Source organism: Carassius gibelio, chromosome B17 (assembly GCF_023724105.1).
Source record: "Carassius gibelio isolate Cgi1373 ecotype wild population from Czech Republic chromosome B17, carGib1.2-hapl.c, whole genome shotgun sequence".
Classification (NCBI taxonomy): Eukaryota; Metazoa; Chordata; class Actinopteri; order Cypriniformes; family Cyprinidae; genus Carassius; species Carassius gibelio.
The window spans coordinates 14,927,279-14,951,681 of record NC_068412.1 but is presented as its reverse complement, the minus strand read 5'-3'; the positions used below and the strand labels follow the sequence as shown (position 1 = coordinate 14,951,681).

Below are 24,403 nucleotides of genomic sequence, written 5' to 3'. Positions count from 1 at the left end.
TGATTTGCTGGACATCTACAGTATATATGCAGTTGTCTTATTACCACTCACTTATAAACCAAACCACATTCATTTCTAATTACATATTTTAATTATTAATTTAAAGGGGTTAGTTCACCCAAAAATCAAAATTATGTCATTATTAACTCACCCTCATGTCATTCCAAACCCGTGAGACCTCCTTTTATCTTCGGGAACACAGTTTAAGATATTTTAGATTTAGTCCGAGAGCTTCAGTCCCTCCATTGAAGCTGTGTGTACGGTACACTATCCATGTCCAGAAAGGTAATAAAAACATCATCAAAGTAGTCCATGTGACATCAGAGGGCCAGTTAGAATTTGTTGAAGCATCGAAAATACATTTTGGTTCAAAAATAGCAAAAACTACGACTTTATTCAGCATTGTCTTCTCTTCCGGGTCTGTTGTGAGATTTCAAAACACTGCAGTATAGTGATATCCGGTTCGTGAACGAATCATTCGATTTAACTGGATCTTCTTGAACCAGTTCACCAAATCGAACTGAATCATTTGAAACAGTTTGCATCTCCAATGAGCATTAATCCACAAATGACTTAAGCTGTTAACTTTTTTTTACGTGGCTGACACTCCCTTCCGAGTTAAAACAAACCATTATCCCGGAGTAATTCATTTACTCAAACAGTAATCTGACTGAACTGATTTTTAGCTGAACAAACCCTTTAAGACATTAAACAAATGTCTTATTCATTTGGGAAGGCATTTAAAAATTAAGTGGGGTCCAAATGTTTAAGACCACAAGTGAAAATACACTTGAACAGCTGACCCTTTATACAAATTTCACATGATCAATGTCATAAATTTGATTATTGTCCTAAAAATAAAGTAAAATATGAAATACTTCTTATTCTTTCAGCATTATTATTATTATTATTATTATTTTTTTTTTACGTTTTCAAATCATGTTGTCTTTTGTACCCCACTGTATTTAATATTTAGTTTATTATATACTGAAAATCACATAGAAATGATCATTGTTGGGCTGAATTTACACACAATACCTTTTTAGATATAAAAGTGCAATGATATCTGGAGTAAAATGTCTTGTCCTACTTTTCTCAGTTGCTGCTGGTTATGTGCGGTAGATGGTACCATATCTCCAGAGGCCACAACTCTCTGGACCATTAATTGATATTAATTTTAGATTTGATCATGTAGAGGGAAGATTCTTACTGAATGGCATGAGAAAAAGATTGATGGATTTAATATAGGTTAATTGAAACTCTTGTGAAGCCTTTGCACATTTGCAGAATTTTGTACTGCATTATAAATTCTTAAAACGATACTTCACCCAAAAATGGAAATTCTGTCTTTATTTACTCCCCCGATGTCATTCCAAACCTTCGTTCTTCTTCTGTATTTTTGATGAAATCCGAGAGCTTTCTGACCCTGCATTGACAGCAATGTAATTAAAACGTTCCCAGACACAGAAACGTTAGCAAGGACGTTGGTAAACCAGTCAATGTGATACTTTTTGTGCACAAAGAAAATAAAAATAACTTAATTCAACAATACTTCTCCTTCAGATCACCCATTATGGAGAGTGCATGTCTCTGCACGTAAACAAGGCACAGCGCCTGCGTGTTCTACATCAGCAGCATCACACACACATGCATTGTTTACATGCAGAGGTAATATCGATAATGGTGAAAGACGTGAGAAGATGGAAAATGCAGATTTTCATATAAAGTTAGTTGTCAGTTATTTACTCTTTTACCAGGACACTCAAATAGTTGTTTGTTGTTTTTTCTTCTTATGTGCAGCCATGATGGTCCTGTTTCTAGTTTCAGCAGCTCTCATTTCAAACAGTTCCTCTCATGGAAACCTGACAACAGGTATATCATGTCCAGATATATGTTTTTAACTTAAAATGATTCAGAAACATGTCGACACGCAATCTGTACCCAGAACTTTAATTTCCATAGAATTGGAATGTCTGGAATTGGAACGGTTCACATTTTAAAATATGAAAATGCTTTTATCTGCCAAATTGACTAAAGTTATATACAGTTTGATCAAGTTTACGTTCAGAATTCCATGCATTTTCATTCTTGAATAAAGCCTGCATATTCCATCTGGGCCTGCTGAAAAGCCTGTTGAGAATCTTACTTCTCACTTCCATTATCTTTCTCTTTGTTCAGAGTCTCCAGCGCCTCAAGGCTCACATGTCTTAGCCTCAGGCCTCGTCACCTCTCTCCTGCTTGTCATCTTTCTTCTTCTCATCGCCTACATTCTGAGGTAAGATAACACACATACCCCAAAAACATTCCATTCTAAATTACACATTATACATTATATGCAGAGCTACAATGAAATATATATGAGAGAACAGCCCTTCTTTTGGCCCCCACTGTACTCAGCTCTATGTTTTATAGGTCTGGCTTACAGTGTTGCCAACTGCTATGATTCCATTCCTTTATTAAACCTCTTAGGCCCACTAGGCCTGTACAAGTGAAGTGACATTCAGCCAAGTATTGTGACCCATACTCAGAATTTGTGCTCTGCATTTAACCCATCCGAAATGCACACACACAGAGCAGTGAACACACACACACACACTGTGAGCACACACCCGGAGCAGTGGGCAGCCATTTATGCTGCGGCGCCCGGGGAGCAGTTGGGGGTTCGATGCCTTGCTCAAGGGCACCTAAGTCGAGGTATTGAAGGTGGAGAGAGAGCTGTTCATGCACTCCCCCCACCCACAGTTCCATCCGGCCCGAGACTAGAACCCACAACCCTTCGATTGGGAGTCCAACCCTCTAACCATTAGGCCACGACTTCCCCAATAGAGGGGAACAAGGGGAACTAGAGGGGAACAAGTGTTAGTTCTGCAGGTAGGAACGGTGAGGGGTGTCAATTTTTGTAGGTACTACAAACAACATGTGGAGGAGCCCTAGAGAAAGAGAATCTATTAAAGGTATGATTATCATTGAACAAATATCAATACAAATATCTATTGATAGGGATTGAACTTCCTACGAAAATTTTATATATATTAATATTAATATTGCTACATGAAAATTGTGTAATTTGTCCAGGCCAGAAATTTATTTATCCAAAGCTTCCATTATTATCATAACATCAACTCAGCAGTTTCAATGATAATCATACCTTTAATAGATTCTCTCTCTAGGGCTCCTCCACATGTTTTTTGTAGTACCTACAAAAATTGACACCCTTCACCGTTCCTACCTGCAGAACTAACACTTGTTCCCCTCTAGTGTTCTTCTGTAGTTGTAAGTGAAGTGTAAATGACCTTAGTTTCAAACTAATTATGTATAAATATATATATTTATTAAAATATTGAGAAAATCACTTTTAAAGTTGTCCAAATTAAGTTCTTAGCAATGCATATTACTAATCAAAAATTAGGTTTTGATATTTTTACGGTAGGAAATTTTCTAAATATCTTCATGGAACATGATCTTTACTTAATATCCAAATAATTTTTTACATAAAATAATTTTTTTTTATAATTCTGATCTATTTTTGTCTATTGCTTAAAATATATCCAGCGACTTAAGACTGGTTTTGGGGTCCAGGGTCACAAATGTAAAAGCAGTTGTGTTTGTGGGTCATTATCTCTCAGCTACTCTGAGGAATAACTAAACAATCTCCCATGAGAAAGAACTTTAGATTTTGGTGTGTATTGAGAACTTTGTCATTTTTTTACTTTTTATTTTGTTCTATCTATCTGTAAATGTCTTACCTCAAAATCTCTTAGGTTTAGAGAGCAAAGGAAGGATCTTGTCGTCTCGGTTGACAAAAAGTTGCCAAATGGCTTTTCGGAAGATCAAGGTACGTTCTTATTTGTCAAATTTTTTGCTGCCATTTTGTCTATTTGTACCAAGCCTACATTTTCAGAACAAATATTTTAGAACTTGGCATCTGCTTGAGATATAAAACAGGAACTGGAGAAGAATGGCTCTCTTTCAGCCTGTATGTTTTTCTTCTTCTCTCTCTGTCAGAACAAACGTTGGTGCTCCTCCCCAGATCACCCTCTCCATCAAAGCGTTATTTCCCCATCCCTCAGGACTCCCTGGAGGAAGAGTTTCGCCTACGCATGGCAGATGATGGCAAACTGTTCAGAGAGGAATTTAATGTAAAAGCTTAGACACACACAAACTTTATAATTCTCTGCATGCACACTTACTCCATTTTGTTTTCTTATACTCACATAATGTTTCTTTCTTCTGCTGCTTCTATTTTAAAGTCTTTGCCTTGCGGTTTTGGCTGTGGTACCTTTGAAGCAGCGAGCAGGGATGAGAACAGAGAAAAGAACAGATATCCCAATATTCTGCCCTGTAAGTGTTCCACACATTTGCAAACTTTCCAACCTTCCCAAACTTTGGAAGAGCTTGTTTTGTGTCATTTAGGTTTAGTATAATTTTGTAATCGTGATTGTTAGAATTTGAAAGGAGGAAATTGGTCTCTAGAGTTTAATAAAAATAATCATTTCATTCTCAGATGACCACTCAAGAGTGCTGCTTTCACACATAGATGGATATATGGGCTCTGATTACATAAATGCCTCTTTTATAGACGTGAGTACTTTCTCCATGCTTTTGAAAAATAAAAAAAAGTAGGAATTAAAGTGATAGAAGTTCATACAAAAATGGAAATTCTGGCATTAATTACTCAATCTCATGTCTTTCAAAAACCGTAAGACCTTCATTCATCTTCAGAACATCAATGAAGATATTTTTGATGAAATCTGATAGCTTTCTGACTCTGCATAGACAGCAGTGCAACTGCCACATTCAAGGCCCAGAAACGTAGGAAGGACATATGTGACTATTCTTTCAATTTTTGTTTTCTTTGTACACAAAAATATTCTCGTATCTTCATAAAATTACGGTTGAACCACTGATGTCACAAGGAATATTTTAATTATGTCCTTGCTACCTTTGTGGGCCTTGAACTTGGTAGTTACATTACAAGGTCAGAAAGCTCTCGGATTTCCTCAAAAATATCTTAATTTGTGTTCTGAGGATGAACGAAGGTCATGGTTTGGAATGACATGAGGGTGACAACATTTTTGGGTGAATTATCCCTTTAATTCCTGTGATCTAATACAGTATGCATGTTGTTATGACTTTAATACTTCATAAATAATACATTGTATAATGCCTATAAAGCCTTGTATCTTGACATTGCAAATGAATGTACTTTGCTGAATCTCATGATTGTTTCATTGATTTTTCCTATAGGGCTACAGAGAAAAAAACAAATTTATTGCAGCTCAAGGTATGCACAAATATTTTCCCTCTTCCCATTTGTAATAAAAATTAAGAAGCTAATTAAATCAATCAAAAGCAAACCTGTTCACCTCAAATGACCTTTCATTCATCGATGTTTAGATTTCCAAGATGTTTGTCTTATTTTCAGGCCCAAAACCAGAGACAGTGGGAGATTTCTGGAGGATGGTTTGGGAGCAGAAATCTGCTACTATAGTCATGTTGACCAACACAAGAGAGAGAAAAGAGGTAAGAGGAGACGTCACAATTTATTTAGAGTTTAACATCTAAATAGTTGCAGAAAGTTATAAAAAAGGGGGACAATATAAAAAAAGAAATTCCAAACACTACTAATAAATTGCAGTAATCAAGTATTTGGTTAAATATGTGTGATGTCTGTGTGTGAAATGCAGGAAAAGTGCTATCAGTACTGGCCTGAGCAGGGCTGCTGGATCTATGGCTGTGTGAGGGTGGCAGTGGAAGATGTCACAGTGCTGGTGGACTACACAATAAGGAAGTTCTGTGTGCAGCATGTGAGTGGTCATTTCCCTTAGAAACATTACATCATCAGTAATCAAATGTTCTGCATAATATACTGACATACCAGTACAACTATTCTCTTGACAGGCCTGTAATTTAGTTACTTAGTAATTTATTGTCATTTTTACACCCTTGTGTAATCAGCCAGGCAGTATTTGCTCATATAATTTAAATATATATGTTTTTTTGACTTATGCAAGCTGGTGTGATTTTGCAGCATGCTGCTGATGGCTGCAGACCTCCGAGGTTGGTCACTCAGCTGCATTTCACCAGCTGGCCTGATTTTGGTGTACCCCTTACCCCTATTGGCATGCTTAAGTTCCTCAAGAAAGTCAAGACTGTCAACCCTGCCCATGCTGGACCAATTATAGTGCACTGTAGGTAAGACTGCAGACTATTATTAAAAATATATTCACCTACAGACTAAGGGGTCATTCACAGAGAAAGCGTATTTCCATTCCACAGTGCTACTTGTCCATTGTTTTTCTATATACTGTAAATACATTAGATGGACGCGTTTAATTATTTTTGTCTTTTGCAATATCCTGCACATGACTCAATCTGAGTCATTAGACATCTTCAAGAATCGAAAAATAAAATACATCTCTTCCATCAAGCACTTATAGCATGTGTATCATTGCCCTTTTGTTGATCTTGATTGCTTCCATTGTCAATTTTGATTGCTTACATTGTCCTAATTTTTAAGTCGCTTTGAATAAAAACTGCTAAATGACTACGACACAGTTTTAAATGTAAATAAAAAAAAGGTGTCTTGAGATCTTTTGTTTTCCCCATTCACTGCCTGCATTTCACTTGTTTCAGAGCAAAAACATGTTTTGTGTGAATGGCCCCTATGAAAATGAATGTACAGTATATAACAGAAATGTTCTACATACAACAGTCTATTAGATCTATAGGGATGCACTTGAGCATGCTAATGAGTTATGTGCTATTTTATTGGGTGAAACATTTGAAATCATGAACATTTCAACCACAACAAACAGTCTGAAATGCAAAGTATGCAGAAACAACCACCAACGCAGATGTCTTGAGGCTCTGCTGTTAAACGCCCCCCTCATGTGGGATTGTTAACACCTCAGCCAGAACCACAGACTTTCCTACATGTTAAAGTGTGAATAGTCGCTTATTGCAGTGAAATGGCCAACTCCAACTTTTCCTGGTATGCTGTATGGTAAAAACCTGCAACATTCACAGCATTGTGAATGTTAATATCAAATTGATCCCATGTTCGAGTGGACTGAGATAATTATCTAGCCCAGAATAGTAATTCAATGTTCAAATAGTAAAATGAAAACCCAGCAGTTTTTACTACGTTATCTCATACTTCACATCTCACGACTCATTATCTTTCTGTGTAGTGCTGGGGTTGGCAGGACTGGGACGTTCATTGTGATTGACGCGATGATGGATATGATGCACGCTGAAGCAAGGGTGGACGTGTTTGGCTTTGTGTCCAGGATAAGAAAGCAGCGCTGTCAGCTCATTCAAACAGACGTAAAGGACTTTGTGCAGTCCTTCTTCTGTATTGGACTCATTTCAGCAGTGACTGGCCACTGATTTCTTCTCTCTCGCCCACAGATGCAGTATTCATTCATTTATCAGGCACTTTTAGAGCATTACCTGTATGGTGACACAGAGTTAGACATTGCTTCTTTGGAAGGCCACCTCCACAAACTCCACAACACACACACACAGATGGACCGAGTGGGTCTGGAGGAAGAATTCAGAGTAAGAACCACATTACACACATTCCAAGGATTTGCTAAGCAAGAGTATGGAATGGTCTCATGATTTACTATAAACATAAAATGCAAAAATAAAAAGTTATTTTTAACACATTGTTTTGTTTGGAATCTTCTTAGAAATTGACTAATGTCCGCATAATGAAGGAGAACATGAGAACCGGAAATCTTCCCGCCAACATGAGAAAGAACAGAGTACTGCAGATCATCCCATGTGAGAAGAGGGATATATATTTAGAGATACAGATTTAACATTTCAGTACTTTTTCTTTCTTTCTTTTTGTAATCAATATCCTGTCTTATTACTAGATGACTTCAACAGGGTAATATTATCTATGAAAAGAGGGCTAGAATTCACAGACTACATCAATGCATCTTTCATAGATGTAAGTATATGTTTCATAAAAAGTAAAAATATTGCCTATAATAAGAATACATTTATACATTATACAATAAAACAACTATTGGCTATGTTTACATACATGTTACATTACATGTTTTAATATATATATATATATATATATATATATATATATATATATATATATATATATATATATATATATATATATATATATATATATATATATATATATATTAATTATATATATATATAATTAAACAGAGCATTGGGAAATGTTCTCATGACTTTACCTTTGCAGGGTTATAGGAAGAAGGATTACTTTATAGCTACTCAGGCACCTTTAGCTCACACTGTGCAGGACTTCTGGCGAATGGTATGGGAGAGGAAGTGCCACTCTATTGTCATGCTGACTGAGCTGAAAGAGAGAGAGCAGGTATAGTTTATATTTATATTTGTAATATTTATATATTAATTAGTGCTGTCAACCGATTTATTGTGATTAATTGCATCCCAACTAAGTTTTTGTTAACATAATATATGTACGTGTACTGTTTATGTATTATGTATATATAAATACACACATACAGTATATATTTACATTATGTATATACATTTATATTCTATATAAATATAATTAATATATAAACATAACATATTTTTCTTTGTCCACAATTCCATGTCATGTCGGACAACTCCCACTGCAGGAGAAGTGCGTGCGTTACTGGCCAGCAGAGGGCAGCGTTTCATTTGGAGATTATGTACTGGAGCTGAAGAGAGACACACTCTGTGAGACTTTCAGCATTCGAGACATGCTGCTGTCATATGCATCAGTGAGTTAAATGTGCAGTGAATTTGACCTTTTTATGCTTCAACACACACTTCACTTAGGAGCTTCCTTTATTTTACACAAATTGAGGCTAAATTGAGCTGTTTGCAGGAAAAGCAGACCCGTCTAGTCAGACAGTTCCACTTCCATGGTTGGCCAGAGATTGGAATCCCATCAGACGGAAAGGGAATGATTGATATTATTGCTGCAGTGCAGAAACAACAGCAGCAATCTGGAAATAACCCTATAGTGGTGCATTGCAGGTACAAATACTCTCTCAATCACTCGCTCACTTACACACACACACACACACACACACACACCATATTGTTAAATATAATTTTTTTTCAAATTGTTCAGCAGCAATTTTTTGTATAAACTCTTTAAAACCTATCATAAAAGTATATTTTGTATTTTTGTGTTTGTGTGACATCAGTGCTGGTGCTGGTCGGACCGGAACCTTCATTGCCCTCAGCAACATCTTAGAGCGGGTCAAAGCCGAGGGGTTACTGGACGTATTCCAGACAGTGAAGAGTTTACGCACTCGGAGACCTCATATGGTCCAAACTGTGGTAAGAATGCAAAACACTGTGCATAATTCACATAGATCTGATGGCTTCACTGTTATGTAACAATATGAATAATTGTAATAATAATTAAAATAATAGAGTACATGTTTTGGCGTTTGACTGAGTGAATTATGATATAATGTATTTCCATTTGTCTTTTCAGGAACAATATGACTTCTGCTACAGAGTTGTGCAAGATTTTGTTGACATCTACTCAGACTATGCTAATTTTAAATGAGTGCAGCTTACCAACACACATTTATATTATATTTAAACTGGCTTGGTGACACTCCATGCACTTGACATTTACTATTCTTGTTATATGCAGTAGGGTAATATTTTGGATATGATCAGACTCCAGTGGCTTAACCACATCATGTCTTTTGTTACATTTGTGTAAGTATTAAGTATGAAATAAGTTTTTAGTTATTTTTAATATGACCATACTATTTAATTTGTACATTAACAAGTTTATTTTTTTATTTATAAATTGTGTTCTAGAAATTTGAAGCATTCCATTCTGAGTATTTGTTCCTTCTATTTATGTTCCAGCTTGATTCCCAGAAATATTTGCATGGGTGTGTGTGTACTAGTGTACTAAAATGAATTAAGATACTTCCAAATTTGAATTGTATAGCAATTCTTGGCCAGACTCTAATTTGCATCAGTCCTGATAAGTCACTAGTCGTACCATATACATGCTCTTCACCTTTCACATCACCTTCATAACCTGACTGAGATGTCCAACCACTTAATGAAACTTTAGCAGGCTTTAAAGTTTCTGTGATGATAATGCTGTTTATTCTTATGACTTCATAAGCCAATCAAATACCCAAGAGGCTACAACTGTGACAGAGATACGGATATGGATTTAGCATACAACGTTCAAAGGAAATAGTAAAATCCATAATGATAATTTGGTTGAGGAATTAATAGATGCCATTTAGGGTTTAGTGAAACCTGTAAACTAACTGGAATAGTTTGTTTTCATTGTTCCCTACAAACACGATACCTTGTGTTTTGGTCTGCTTATTTGAACAAGGTCAATGCTGAACACTGTGCTATCACTGCAGTGTTACTACAACAGGGTGAGAAATTCTGGAGAAATTGAGGAAAGACGTATGCCTTAATACCGAATAACACCATTTTCTGCAATAAATGTTTCAGTCAATACTTGTGCCTGGGTGTGTGTGCAAATTTCTGTCTATTATTATACTATAGAAAGTTAATATAAGCAGTTTTTAGTAGTTGCACGCATACTAGTTTTGCAGGTTGTAATACATATTTCTGCAGTTGATATTGGTAATATAATGGTAGGTTTGTAGTGCACACTCCAAAAAACGTGTACGGTCAATTGTAATTACTTACAGCAATCTTTACCCATAAAGAAATAAATAAATAAAATAAATATAGGCTATATGTTTTTATGTTCACTTACATGGAGCTGAAGACTCCCAAAACCTAATATTTTGTAAAATCAGTTTTATTTTACATCGACTGAGTCACCTCGCCTTGAGCACACATTTAAGTCACTAAATATATTGCTATGCTAATTATTATTAGTGGTCAATTGCATGACAGCTGGTCATGGAAGGATTGTGGTACTAATAAGTGGCGACCAGCTCCCTGTAGATTAAAAAGCGCCTTCATCTCATACTAGTGTATTTCAGTGTAACGTTACATGTCCTTTTATATTTTAAGTGATGTTCATTTCTTTATTTGTAAAATCTTAGTAAGTAGCCAAAAAAAAAGAAAAAAAAAAAAGAAAGAAATAAAAAGTTGCCTATACCTTTAAGACTGTGTAGATGAGATGTTCAGCTTTCTCCTCAAGACACACTCCCAAAACACTGGAACACTGGGCGTGGTCTGCGTCCTGTGTCAGGAACGACGCCGCTCGATTGGCTGACGTTCTGATGAGTCCACAACGTTCTAGCATCGCTCTATGGCGTCCACAACACTGAACGTAGCGTTCCCAAGTCCCATAGGCTACAGAAAAGGGCCTTTGATAGTTGAAGGCCGTGTTTTGAGTTGTTTATTAAAGCTCTGAGTATGGAGAACACTGTGTACGAACAGTTCCATCTCACACGTCCTTCTGGTGACGCATAATTTATCGCGGGGTCGTGAGGAAGATTAAAGAGAATCTTGAGGAATCGATGCACAAACTGGATAATCAAATCGCGTGTATAACTGTTCGGAATTAGACGATGGCTGGAATTGGGAACAGTTCAACACCTGGAATGGGTGACATCATCCAGCTGAATGTCGGAGGAACGAGGTATGCTGACGTCATGACTTCTTTACGCGAACTCGAAGTCAAAACAGTTTTATTTGAGATCAAAGGCTACGTCAACTTGAAGAGGATTTTGACTTTGATATGACGTAATCAGCGTTACGGTACACAAACTGTGTCCGTTAACCATGCCTTAAGCTATAAAGCACATCATTTTGAGCTCAGACTACACATCTTGAACCTAACCACAACTATTATTGCGTCAATGGGACTAAGTCTTTTCAGTTCCTCAGCTTCCAAATGCTTGACTACAGGATGTCATCATAACCTCCAAAACCCCCTAAACTACCACCATAATGAAACATACATGTATAAACAGAAGAAACACCCTAATAGAAGTAACAAATTCCCCCGTGATAGCATGGTTACTTAAGTTACTATAATAAAACTGTGCATTAAAAATATTATAAATACATGAAATCTTCTTACTGTAACAATAACTGTTCTAGTTCTAGCTCACTGAGTGAAATAAAATGACTTAAAAAATTGATTGAATCATTAATCCTATCTACATATTTTCAGATTTAGCACATCAAGGCAGACTCTGACATGGATTCCTGACTCATTCTTCTCAAGGTAAGATAAGATTGTCTGAAGCAGGGCCATAGCATGTTGTTTTTCTGCTATTTTTTTTTTTGGACTGGGGGGAAGTTTTGAGTTCTGTAAGTTGCAGTATGCTACATACATAAGTCTGAAAAGTTAAAGGAAAAGTGTGACTTGTCATAATATAAACACTGTATAGATCATCCAAAATTATCTTCTTTGTGTGTGTGTGTGTGTGTGTGTGTGTATGCGTATATATATATATATATATATATATCTATATCCATTCTTCTCTGTCCATGTATTTTTGTGCTCAGTTTACTTAGTGGAAGAATATCAACACTTCGGGATGAAACTGGAGCTGTGAGTAAAGTCCTGAAAAGCTACTTTTATCTACTTTTGTTTTTTTGTTTTTAATTTAAGCATACCAAATAATAATAATAATAATAATAATAATGAATGAATATTAAATAACCATGTTTTGTGTGTTCTTTGTTAAAAATAATTTAACAGTTTTCCAGAAGCAAACAAATTAGAAATGTATCCAGCTCTGAAAGAGATCTCTCTTTTTTTTCCTATAAGATATTTATTGACAGAGACCCAACAGCTTTTGCCCCCATTTTAAACTTTCTTCGAACAAAAGAATTGGACTTGAGGTGAGACATAACATATACTTATTTTTATCCATTACATATCCCAAAAATATATAGTTTATTGTGTGTAATCCCCATGCTTTCTCTGATAGGGGGGTTAACATAAGTATCCTTCGACATGAAGCTGAGTTCTATGGTATTACCCCCTTAGGTATGTAATAGAAAAAGAAATGTGACTGAATTAGGTGCAGCACCTAATTTATGCATGTATACATCTTACCTTACATCTCTGTTTGTCACTGATATGGTCAGTCCGACGCTTACTGCTTTGTGAAGAACTGGAGCGATCGTCATGTGGAAGTGTGTTGTTTCATGGCTACCTCCCTCCACCAGGTAGGTTGAGAGTAGATCTGTGGAAGATAGAGGAAAAGCAGTCACCATTTCATCCTCTGTGCCAAATATAACAGATCAGGATGAGGCTGGTATCTTTGTCCTTCAGCTCTCCCAGCGCGGAGCAGTGCCGGAGGGCAGGGTGCAGCTGTTGCAGGTCCAGAGGAGCGCTCGGGCCCCAGTGGCGCAGAGGGGGGTTACCCTCGTTCTTGCCCTCAGTCTTCTCTCCCTGGACCTTCTGGAGCAGATGGACCTCAAAGACTGGGTGAGTAAAAACGGTGCAGTTACTTCTGTGGTTACACTGAAACTTAGATGATTAAAGATGCTGTGCAAAAAAAGATATATTACATGTATGTATGTATATAAAAATACTTAAAGAAGATAAAAGAATCACCACTGACTAAGAGTATGATCTCACATATTTGTGTTAACAGTTTTAATGAACCATGTTATAGAATACTTTCATAAATGTATTGTGGATTTTGAAAGCTGTATTAGATGCAGCAGTAGAGAGTACAGAGAACATTAGAACTGGGTTGGTTGTAGCTGTCTCAAAGCAGACTGGAGAATAACATGTGCTCCATTCTGGTAAGGGCATGTGGGGGGAGGGGTTGGGGTGCCATGAAGACAAAGTATTCCCCTTATAAGCAGTAGTGCAGTAGGCAGGGTGAGGTCATCTTAAAAGGCCTTTTATATCCTCTGTGCCCAGTGAAGTCATGTGAGAAGAATGATGAAAAAGAGATGGGGAAAACAAGTTAATGGACAGGCCTTCCTTTTATAACCATTTTTATTGCATTTTGGTGCATTTATTTATCACAGGGCAAAATGTACTGAGCCAAAATCACAGAGAATTTGGATAATAATTTTATAAAAATTGACAGAACAACAGAAAAACAGAAAAACATTGAAATATGTGTTTACATAGGATTTGTTATAATGGTACAAAAAGAAGTGTTTAGCAAAAAAAAAAAAAAAAAAAAATCCAAGTGCACACATCCAGTAAGCAAAAAGCTCAATGTGGATGCTCCACCAAACCAGAATTTGAACCAAAAATTCAAAGTAGACACACAACAGCTCCAGAGATAGAACAATATATTTTTATGTTCTCACCACATGAGCTTGTTGTATTATCATATTATAACTGTGTTTTGTTCTTTTTGTGTTTTTGCATAAACTTGAAAAATTACTTAATAATATATTAATTAAAATTCTACTAACAAATATTACTGGGTCCACTCAACTGAATGTTTTTATGTTAATTACTTTCTTTGATGAATCCATGATGATTTTTTTTTTAACCAACCAACCAAACAGTGAGTGTCTGTTAATTTACATATAAATGAAATCAATGGATAGTTTACACAAAAATGAAAATTCTGTGATTTAAAATCTGTTTACACATCCTCAAGTTGTTCCAAACCCATATCGATTCATTCTTTATTTTAGCACACACACAAAAAAGATGTTTTGATGAATATGAGTAAACAAACAATTTACCGTAACCATTGACTTCCATAGTATTTATTTCCATACTACAGAAGTCAATGGCTACCATCAACATTTCAGCCTACTTGTGTATCAACATATTGAGGTATTGTTTTGGATTTTTTTTTATATTACAACAGGATCACCAGTGGACCCTAGGAAGGTGCTGATTGTCGCTGGCCATCATAACTGGATTGTAGCTGCTTATGCACATTTTGTAATTTGCTACAGGTAAAGCTACAGACCACACTTTGAAATGTAAAATAATAAGGGTTATACTCACCAGACTGGGATTGTTCTTTAGGATAAAGGAATCAACCGGCTGGCAGCAGGTGTTTTCCAGCCCTTACCTGGACTGGGCCATTGAGCGGGTGGCCCTCAATGCAAAAGTTGTAGGTGGCCCACATGGAGATAAAGACAAGATGGTGGCAGCATCATCAGAGAGCAGCATTATATTGTGGAGTATCCAGGATGGAGGGAGCGGAAGTGAAATAGGTAGAAGGACAGAACAAAAATGAAATGCGCAGTCACTCATGTGTGTCGATTTAAAGATAATGTTTATCTGTCTTTGTAAAGGTGTGTTCAGTCTTGGAGTACCAGTTGACTCTCTGTTCTTCATTGGGAGTCAGCTGGTTGCCACCAGTCACACGGGGAAGGTAGGAGTGTGGAACGCTGTCACCCAGCACTGGCAGGTAAAGCAATTTCACTTTTATACTACATTCAGACATATTATCACTGTTCATATTTGATAACTTCATTTGCAATACATCACTTGTACAGGTGCAGGATGTAGTGCCCATCACGAGCTGCGACACTGCTGGCTCCTTCCTCTTGCTGGGCTGTAACAACGGCTCAGTTTACTATATTGGTAAGCTGCTCATCTTCTCCTGGATTGCATTGAATTCATTTTTATATGACGTGAGTGGTTAATGAGATGTGCAACCGGAAGTACCAGAATCAGTGTTGAAAACGTAATTACGATTTCATAAAGGCATCAGTGTACAGTGTAATTCATTTTACAGAGCAAATAGGTTAAAAAGTCTTATGCAATTCATCCTCCTAATGCAGTGCTGTGATCCACGTGTGTTTGATTTTTTTGTGAGATTTTGGTGTAGGGAAATGCAGCCTTATAAGATGTCATTTTAATTACTATATACACTAGCATTCAAAAGTTTGGGGTCAGTAAAAGTTTTGTTTAATAAATGAATACTTAGTAAGGATGCATTAAAATGATCAGTAAAGATATTTAGGGTTACATATATTAGGGCTGTGCAAAAAATCGAATGCGATTTTCATGCACATCTCATCAGTAAAGACGCTCCTGTAATTAGAAGTATATCTCCCAGCACGTGCGTTCAGATCATGGTTGCCAGGTTTTCACAACAAATCCTGCTCGGTTGCTTCTCAAAACTAGTCCAAAACTAGTCCAATCGCGTTTCCAGGAGGTGCCCTGATAAAAAATTGCTTTCCGGGGTTAAAATGTAAGTTTTATGGCATGGTTGCCTTGGTAAAGTTCGCATTTTAGGGGCTAAATATCACGTTATTTCTATTGGGGTCGCTTCCACCCGCGGACATGAAAAACAACCACAGACTTGGCAACATTGGTTGGCATTTACTACACCGACCCGTAATTCACTGACAATCTACACAAAATCGATTTTAAAATCGGTGGCGATTCTTGTCGATTTTGAAAGCGATTTTGTGTTTGTTGTCAGTAAACTACGGCTCTGTGTAGTAACTGCCACTCCACCTGAACCAGTGTTGCCAAGTCTGCGATTGTTTTTCATGTCCGCGGTTCGAAGGAAACCCAATACCAATAACGTGACATTTAGCCCCTAAAATGCGAATTTTACCAAGGCAACCATGCCATAAAACTTACATTTTAACCCCGGAAAGCAATTTTTTATCAGGGAACCTCCTGGAAACGCGATTGGGCTAGTTTTGGACTAGTTTTGAGAAGTAACAGGGCAGGATTTGTTGTGAAAACGTGGCAACCCTGATCTGAACGCACATGCTGGAGATAATACTTCCAATTAAAGGAGCGTTTTTACTGATTGCATTCGATTTTTTGCACAGCCCTAACATATATTTATATTTCAAATGAAAGCTGTTTTGTGACCATTCTATTTATCCAAGAATCATGAAAACAATGTATCATAGTATTAAAGGGATAGTTCACACAAAAATGAAAATTATGTCATTAATGACTCAACCTCATGTCGTTCCAAACCCTTGAGACCTCCGTTTATCTTCCGAACACAGTTTAAGATATTTTAGATTTAGTCAGAGATAGGGCTGGGATAAACGATTATTTTTTCGATGTATGGATTAATCTAACGATACATTTTTACAGACCGATTCGATTTAGATTATCTCCCCATTAACTGACTACTAACAATTCATACATGTTGATTTACATATCTGAATGAAAAAAACATGAATTCCTTAACATTGCAATATATGTTTATTGCTCTTAAAATTAAAAAATAAAAGACTGACTAAGAATGCATTACTTTGCACTTGTATAGAGATGACATTCAATAAAACCTTGAAGCCTTGAAAACACATAGCTTACTAAAACAAGCTTACTGAACACATAGGGCCTAGCTTACTGAAAAAAAGTTCTTCTTTCAGATGAAAATAACAACAACTTGATGTCTAGCATTCAATAAAAAAAGTTCACCCAAAATACTTGTTTAGAGCAACTGAAAGAATACAGTAACCCATGTAAACATGAGGGCTTTAAGCCAATACAGAGAGTGCTTTTCCAAAAAAAATAATAATAATAATAATAACAGTGGGAGCCAGCAGCCTGTCATGGAGAAAAAAAAATCTCTGAATGCTCCACGTGAAACTTTGGCGTTCCGCCCTTTTTCTATCGTGTCTAATGATTTATGCACGAGGGAGAGAGAGAGAGAGAGAGAGAGAGAGAGAGAGAGAGAGAGAGAGAGAGAGAGAGAGAGAGAGAGAGAGAGAGAGAGCAAGAAGCGCTCGTGTTGTTTGAAGACTGTGAGTGCGTGCAGCCGGGGCTCACTCTCGTACGCGCCCTGTCAGGCGCACCAGTCATTCTATTCTACATCACTCACTGATCAAATAGCTTTGACAGCCGCCAAAAAAAAAAGATCAATGCAGAAAAACCCCTGCATTGGTTATATAACGTTGGACAGAATGTTGATCCGGCCATCTTGTATATTCAGCGCACATAAGGTAAACGCTTTGCTAACGTTTTTTAGAGAAATAAAAACAGGTCGACGAATCGATGCGCATATTTTGCGTTGACATATTTTTTGCGTCAACGTCATCGATGACCTCGAAGCGTTGACCCAGCCCTACCTCTGATGTCACATGGACTACTTTGATGATGTTTTTATTACCTTTCTGGACATGGAGAGTATGGACAGAATCATTAATGACATAATTTTCATTTTTCGGTGAACTAACACTTTAACTGAAAACATTTGTGCTGTATTGACCAATATGGGTTTTTCTATAACCGATGCTGGTGCCGATGTTTAGAGGTCAGCCAATGGCCGATATGTTCTGCTGTTTTTTAGGGCCATAATTTATTGAACACGGACTTGAACTATCTCTCGAATCTTAATTTTGTGCACTGCATGGTATTAAAGCTAAATATTTATCTAAAGTTAACCAAACAAATCAATAATCTGACCAAGTAGTAAATATATAAAACGGGTAAAAAAAGCATTTTTAAAGCATTTTTCAATCAGAATTTTTCAAGTTTGTTGGAACATACGTTTAAATTTAAATATACATTTAAATAAAATAAATACAACTTTATAAATAAAAATCAGTTAAACTGAAAAATATATAAAAAAATTAATATATAAAAAATAAATAATAGTAGTGCTGCAAAACAACCAGCAACATTTGTGTTTGGTATAAATGACAGAAAATCTAAAGTCCATTGATTCAAACTTACATTGCAGTCTGTTCATTATTAAAACAAAGTACAGTCAACCAAACATAAAATGTTACACTGGTCAGTATAAATAGACCTTATACCGGTCCACTCGTTTTTGCTCATGTGAAGAGGATTATCTTTTCCGTCTATGTGCGAATGCGTGTAAAGTACAAGCCTAGTTTACATAAAAAATAAATTAATTGTAGTTTAACATTCAAATACATTGCGAATATGGAAACATTTGGATTTGTGAGAGCTGCCACCTTCTCTCCATGCACAGTGAAATTCTCAGACTCCGATACAGGAAAAATAAAACAGAACATATAACATTGGTGCTAATTCAATAAAATTCAAGTTCATTTGTAAAGTGCTTTTTACGATACAAATCATTATAAAGCAACTTTACAGAAAATAAAGTTTCTACAATATTTAGCTTACAACTTGCTAATATGTTAGCAAGAAGGCTGCTTATAGTTTTTGACTATTGTCCTTAAAGTTAACTGCAAGTAAGCGAATCTTTAACCAGCTGTATCAATATGCCAGTCCCCAATGGTTCTATGCTATTTGTTTTTTCTTTCACTAAGTGAAGCAACACATCATAGTTTACTAGTTATATTTAGTAAATATATGTCCATAGGACTTTGAAATATCAGAATTTAAGCCTTACCTGTTGTTGATTCTTCCAAAAGGTTTGGCTTGGTGTCCTTCATATGTGGCAGCAACACTTTTCACTGCACCAATAACACAGGGCTGCCCGCGGACATGCCTGACTTTAAATGGGCGCTACTAAACACGGATATCGGTCGATGCTGATATAAAAAAAAAAAAAAAAAAAAAAGGCAAATATCGGCCTGATAAATCAGCCACTTGATCGACCTCTAGTTGTCCTTAATATTTTTATGGAAAACAATGTTGTTATTAAGCAGCACAACTGTTTTCAACAGTTAATACTAATAAATGTAAATGTAATGTAACAATGTCATGGATGGATCATGTGACAATGAAGACTGAAGAAATGAGTGCTGAAAAAAAATCAGCTTATGTTTTAAAATATATTAAAATAGATATTGTATTATAATTACTAAAAACATTACTGTTTCTAATCCATTCTGAAACATAAAATATGTTGAACTGTAGTGTGTATGAACTTTTTTATAATTAAACGTACATTTGAAATGCATTAAACCCACTTTACATTTCAAATGTCACCACTATAACATTTGAAATACCTCTAATATGTCCACGTAATATGTTAAATGAGAAGACGAAAAAAAAAACAGCTAACCATATTCTCTTCACTCTTAGACATGCAGAAGTTTCCGCTGAGAATGAAGGACAATGACTTGTTGGTGACAGAGCTGTACCACGACCCATCGAACGATGCCATCACGGCCCTCAGTGTCTACCTGACTCCTAAAACCAGTATGTCCAAAGATGGTTAACTAGCCTCACCAAGATGAATGAAGTGGTTAGTGTGGTCAGTCACTGATCTCACTGTGTTTGCAGGTGTGAGTGGGAACTGGATTGAGATAGCCTATGGAACCAGCTCAGGGGCCGTGCGTGTCATCGTGCAGCATCCAGAGACCGTTGGATCTGGTCCTCAGCTCTTCCAGACCTTCACTGTCCATCGCAGCCCTGTCACTAAGATTATGCTCTCTGAAAAGCACTTAGTTTCAGGTAAAAACGACTATATGACGATATAGGACGATATAACTCAAAATGGTGGTGGTCTGTAATTTCAGCCTGTTTTTGTTGAAGTGTGTGCTGACAATAATCATGTACGCACGTGGACGGTGACACGCTTCAGAGGCATGATCTCTACTCAGCCAGGATCTACTCCCCTGGCCTCCTTTAAGATCATCTCACTGGAGGAGACCGAGAGCCACAGCAGCTATTCCTCCGGCAATGACATTGGTGAGAGTCTTGCCTTATATCGGTTCACTTAGAACTGAAAAGCTGCTATTGTCCTAACATAGTCAGTTAAATATCATTTCATCTGCTGTTTGCATTCAGGCCCATTTGGAGAGAGAGATGACCAACAGGTGTTCATTCAGAAAGTCATTCCTATTACCAACAAACTCTTTGTTCGTCTCTCCTCTACAGGCAAAAGGTACATTTTGAGACACGTTTAATTCTTAAACAAGGTGCACACTGCATAATAAGCTTAATAAATATCTCATGATTTAGTGTTGCTATTCATGGGTATTTAGAGTACTATTAAAAAGACTCATTCCAAACCTGTATGTTTTGTGGATTTATTTTTATACCTGTATTTCAGGATCTGTGAGGTGCAGGCTGTAGATGGCACCACCATCACATGTTTTACAGTGCGAGAGTGTGAAGGCTCGAGCCGCATGGGCTCCAGACCCCGCCGTTACCTCTTCACTGGCCATGCCAACGGCAGCATTCAGATGTGGGACCTCACCACTGCCATGGACACGGTCAACAAGAGTGACGACAAAGCCAAGCGGGAACCAGGTCTGATTATTACTGTGGACAAAATAAGGACAATAAATTGTCTGTTTGATAAAGTTGTGAAATGATGTTACCTGTCTGCAGAGGTGGGAGGTCCAACTGAGGAGGAGCTGCTGAAGCTGCTTGACCAATGTGATTTGAGCACATCTCGCTGTGCCACGCCCAACATCAGCCCCGCCCCCTCCGTACTGCAGCACAGCCGGCTGCGAGAGTCCTGCTCCAGGTACTGCAGTCCAAAAGCTTATTCACAAGTCTGGATTTTTAAACAAAACTCTGACTCTGACTCTGGCTCAAAATTTCACATGAGCTACTTTTATGTTTTTTTTTGGCCTTGGTCGCAATGAGAAGTTGTATGAAAAAAATCTGCAGAAATATCAATTCACAAGTAATATTGTAAACAAGTAATGCCAAAATTGTAATTCTTGGGTAAACTAATCCTTTATTAATGTTCTTAATGAATTTTAAGATTAAATGTTATTTTGTCATTTCTACAGTCTTCAGCTGCAGGCTCAGGAGCCCATCGCTGAGACGGCCACCTATGGAGCCTTGCGGCCGTATCGAGAAAGCCCCTTGCTCGCCCGTGCTCGACGCACAGAGAGCTTCCACAGCTACAGAGACTTCCACAGCTTAAACCTGACCAAGGCCCTGCTGGAGAACCACGGACAATGTGGACCCATGGAGGACGAGAACAACGCTGAGGACCCAGACAAAAGGAACTCTACCATGGATCTCTGGGGGTCCAGATCATCTGAAACCCAGTCTGCAGCCGCACGCAAACCCCCAGACAGCCCCGGAGACCAGCAGCGAAGGGCCCATTTGATGGAGGAAGGGGCTGCTGACTTTAGACCGGATGGAGCTAGGAGGAGGGGTGCATTTGAAGCTAATTTTCTAAGCAGGAAAAAGGGCCCTCCGGTTCCACAGCTGAGCCCCCCACCTGCAGGAGCTGATGGAGGGGGCAGCGACTCGTCCAGCACCGCCTCACCCTCGCCAACTAAAGTGTCCACATCTCCACGCCATCGCAAGGCTCCTGACGCAGCATGTGAGTGATGGCTTACACAGATTTGTCATACGCAGACGACGTACCAAATACAATAATCAATGACAGGGAAAAGAAAGCAGATGAATGGATGATTTCAAAAGTGAAGTGTTTCAGAAGGTGGATGTGAAGGTCTGGCAGGACGGCAGCTGGCAGCTAAAAAAAACTCACTCACTGTGGACAGATTTAAAGGGAAAATGCACAACACAAATGCCATGTCAATTTCACATGTCTGTTAACCAGTTAAAATGAATTTAGCCTTTGTCAGACAGATGACACTTCAGCGTTATGCACCTAATCCTCTCTTTGCTGCTTTTTCCAGGCTTTAAAAAAACCAGATACATATACTTTTAATTCCTTGGAGAAATTAAAGAGTGACTAGATGAATTATTATTCTTTAGCTTTGTACACCTGCACTGCAAAATGTAAACATTTTTATTGTTTATGTCTTTAGATAGTCCACCCTAAAAAACATGAAGAAAATTTGAATAAAGAATTTATTCACCTTTATGCAATTTATAAGCCATAGGACTTTCTTTTGTGGATCAGCAAAGGACAATTTTACCAGAATGTCTTTGCTGCTCTCTTCCATACAGTGAAAGCAGATGCAATAGAAAAATAGAATTCTATTGGTTAGTATTAATAATCTTTTCTTGATAATCCTTCATGACCTCCATGATTTGCATTTGCTCTGATTGTATTGAAAAGATCAGTTTGGGCACTCTGCTACATTTGTTTTCCATGAAAGAAAGAAAAACTGTACTTGGATTGAAAGACCTCAGATTTTGGGTGGATCATTGCTTAAATGGTTTGCTATTCTCTCGTAAATTAAGTTTTAAAACGTAGATTAGTGTTCTGATGCTACTGGCCACTAACAGTACCTTCAAAACTCTGTGACGCACTTTATCGTCTGTCTTTACACTCATCCCTTTATAATGAAAGGACTGACTTCAGCTATGGATCAGGTTTGATGTGTAGGTTAACAGACTCCACTGCTGCCGTGAAGGCTACAGGAATCAGAATCTGTTTCTTTCTTCATTAATCCTTTCAGACCATTTGCGCTCTGAACTTTAAGCATGCATCCACGGGGGATTTTTACTTGCTCTATCCATTTTTGGGATTTATTCAGTGCCTTTTGCCAGTTTGGATAGATACTGCTGTGAGAATTCGAAGCAGATTTAGCTTTTTTCTTTCTTTCTGATGTGAGAGTTGTTTGGATTATCACATTATGCAACTGATTTAAGTGAAGCTGGTTCAGATTTACTGATAGGATAAGACACTTATCAAGATGAGAAGCTATAAGGTATGTTTTACAGACAGTTGCCAGATTTAAAGGTGATATACAATTGAAAATAGAAAAAATAGAACTTGTACTAACAGTACTAACTTCTATTTCAATTAACGTGTCTTCATAAAGTATCATTTTATCACTTGCATTTTCACTTCTGTTAATAATATATTGTGAAGAATTATTTATATGTGACATGAAGCTAACTTTGCATTGTCAACTGATAAGCATGGTCACTTTTTTTTTTCAGCCATAACACTTTGTGTACAGGTTACAGTATATATCCTGCCAGAGAATATATGTACAGTATATATCTAGCAATTAATGCTACATATCCAATATAGGCTATTAATGTAGTTATATGTTGCTAAGTGAGATTATTATTGTAACTGCAACTAAATGAAAGCCTTTAACAAAGTACTTACTTTATATAAAGGAAATGATGAGATCTCATTAATGCTATGCAATCAGTGATAGTGCTGACAGTAGGCTACATAGCCTAAAACATGAAAATGAATAGTAAAAGGTGCTTTTGACAACAGCATGAAGCTAGAAAAAAATAGCCACAGGAACATCTTGTTTCAATTATGTTGCTCATAAATCTATAAAATACTTCTAACTACGTAATACATCTACTATACATATATTTTGTGAGCAAGCAAAAATAAAATATTTTTACATATATTTCATGGAACGTTGTACTTTAATCAGCTACTTGTGTCCTTTATTTGCTCTCGGAGATATTTCAGTGTTGGGGGATATTTAATTGACAAGAGTATGATTCTTTATGCTTGCGTTAAGAAATACAGTCATAACCTGATTTGTGTTTTAATATTATCTCCAGACAAGAGTCTTTATTTGTGTTTTATCTAACAAGACTGGCTTACCTGCTGCACAGATCATGACTTCAAGGGCAACATGACTACAAGAGAAAGGTTTACGCTACATGAAATATGTAAAAATGGAAATGGTACATGCACTACAGATCGGTACTCAGCTTCTGTACATATCCGGTGGCACAATAAAGTAACCAAACAAAGCAGAA

The 24,403-nt window shown here is 37.1% G+C and overlaps 2 protein-coding genes and 1 long non-coding RNA gene across 7 annotated transcripts in view; 2 read left to right on the top strand and 1 right to left on the bottom strand.

Annotated features, from left to right (window-relative positions):
• The window catches only part of ptpreb (protein tyrosine phosphatase receptor type Eb), a 15,852-nt gene extending 5,343 nt beyond the window's left edge, over positions 1-10,509 (top strand). For 2 of the 3 annotated variants that reach the window (XM_052580924.1, XM_052580923.1), the window contains exons 3-21: positions 1,801-1,872; positions 2,179-2,275; positions 3,762-3,835; positions 4,006-4,139; positions 4,251-4,341; positions 4,505-4,581; positions 5,248-5,284; positions 5,426-5,523; positions 5,688-5,807; positions 6,032-6,195; positions 7,194-7,329; positions 7,414-7,563; positions 7,698-7,791; positions 7,887-7,963; positions 8,240-8,374; positions 8,646-8,771; positions 8,879-9,030; positions 9,204-9,339; positions 9,500-10,509. In XM_052580924.1, coding sequence (XP_052436884.1) covers positions 1,803-1,872; positions 2,179-2,275; positions 3,762-3,835; positions 4,006-4,139; positions 4,251-4,341; positions 4,505-4,581; positions 5,248-5,284; positions 5,426-5,523; positions 5,688-5,807; positions 6,032-6,195; positions 7,194-7,329; positions 7,414-7,563; positions 7,698-7,791; positions 7,887-7,963; positions 8,240-8,374; positions 8,646-8,771; positions 8,879-9,030; positions 9,204-9,339; positions 9,500-9,574 — 2,043 coding nt within the window. In that variant the 5' untranslated portion in view covers positions 1,801-1,802 and the 3' untranslated portion in view covers positions 9,575-10,509. Of the gene's footprint in view, positions 1-1,019; positions 1,669-1,800; positions 1,873-2,178; positions 2,276-3,761; positions 3,836-4,005; positions 4,140-4,250; positions 4,342-4,504; positions 4,582-5,247; positions 5,285-5,425; positions 5,524-5,687; positions 5,808-6,031; positions 6,196-7,193; positions 7,330-7,413; positions 7,564-7,697; positions 7,792-7,886; positions 7,964-8,239; positions 8,375-8,645; positions 8,772-8,878; positions 9,031-9,203; positions 9,340-9,499 lie in introns of those variants that run through there. The other variant, XM_052580925.1, reaches the window with a different exon arrangement.
• LOC127976480 (uncharacterized) lies at positions 7,310-15,059 on the bottom strand. 3 transcript variants are annotated; one of them, XR_008157815.1, is made up of 4 exons: positions 14,921-15,059; positions 13,043-13,851; positions 8,232-8,356; positions 7,323-7,545 (listed from the first exon to the last, which is right to left on the bottom strand). It is a non-coding gene; the product is annotated as an uncharacterized LOC127976480 (long non-coding RNA). The 3 variants fall into 3 exon arrangements; XR_008157814.1 differs by lacking the exons at positions 13,043-13,851; positions 14,921-15,059 and adding an exon at positions 11,126-11,275 and having other exon boundaries at positions 7,310-7,455; XR_008157813.1 differs by lacking the exons at positions 13,043-13,851; positions 14,921-15,059 and adding an exon at positions 11,126-11,275.
• Positions 11,224-24,403, top strand: kctd3 (potassium channel tetramerization domain containing 3). The gene is made up of 18 exons (XM_052580922.1): positions 11,224-11,611; positions 12,149-12,202; positions 12,487-12,532; positions 12,752-12,825; positions 12,915-12,973; positions 13,075-13,155; positions 13,262-13,417; positions 14,778-14,868; positions 14,942-15,132; positions 15,214-15,329; positions 15,418-15,505; positions 19,865-19,981; positions 20,066-20,236; positions 20,318-20,473; positions 20,573-20,669; positions 20,838-21,037; positions 21,119-21,257; positions 21,529-24,403. Exons 1-18 carry the CDS (start codon positions 11,541-11,543, stop codon positions 22,079-22,081), a joined length of 2,460 nt encoding a protein of 819 aa, XP_052436882.1. The 5' UTR covers positions 11,224-11,540; the 3' UTR covers positions 22,082-24,403.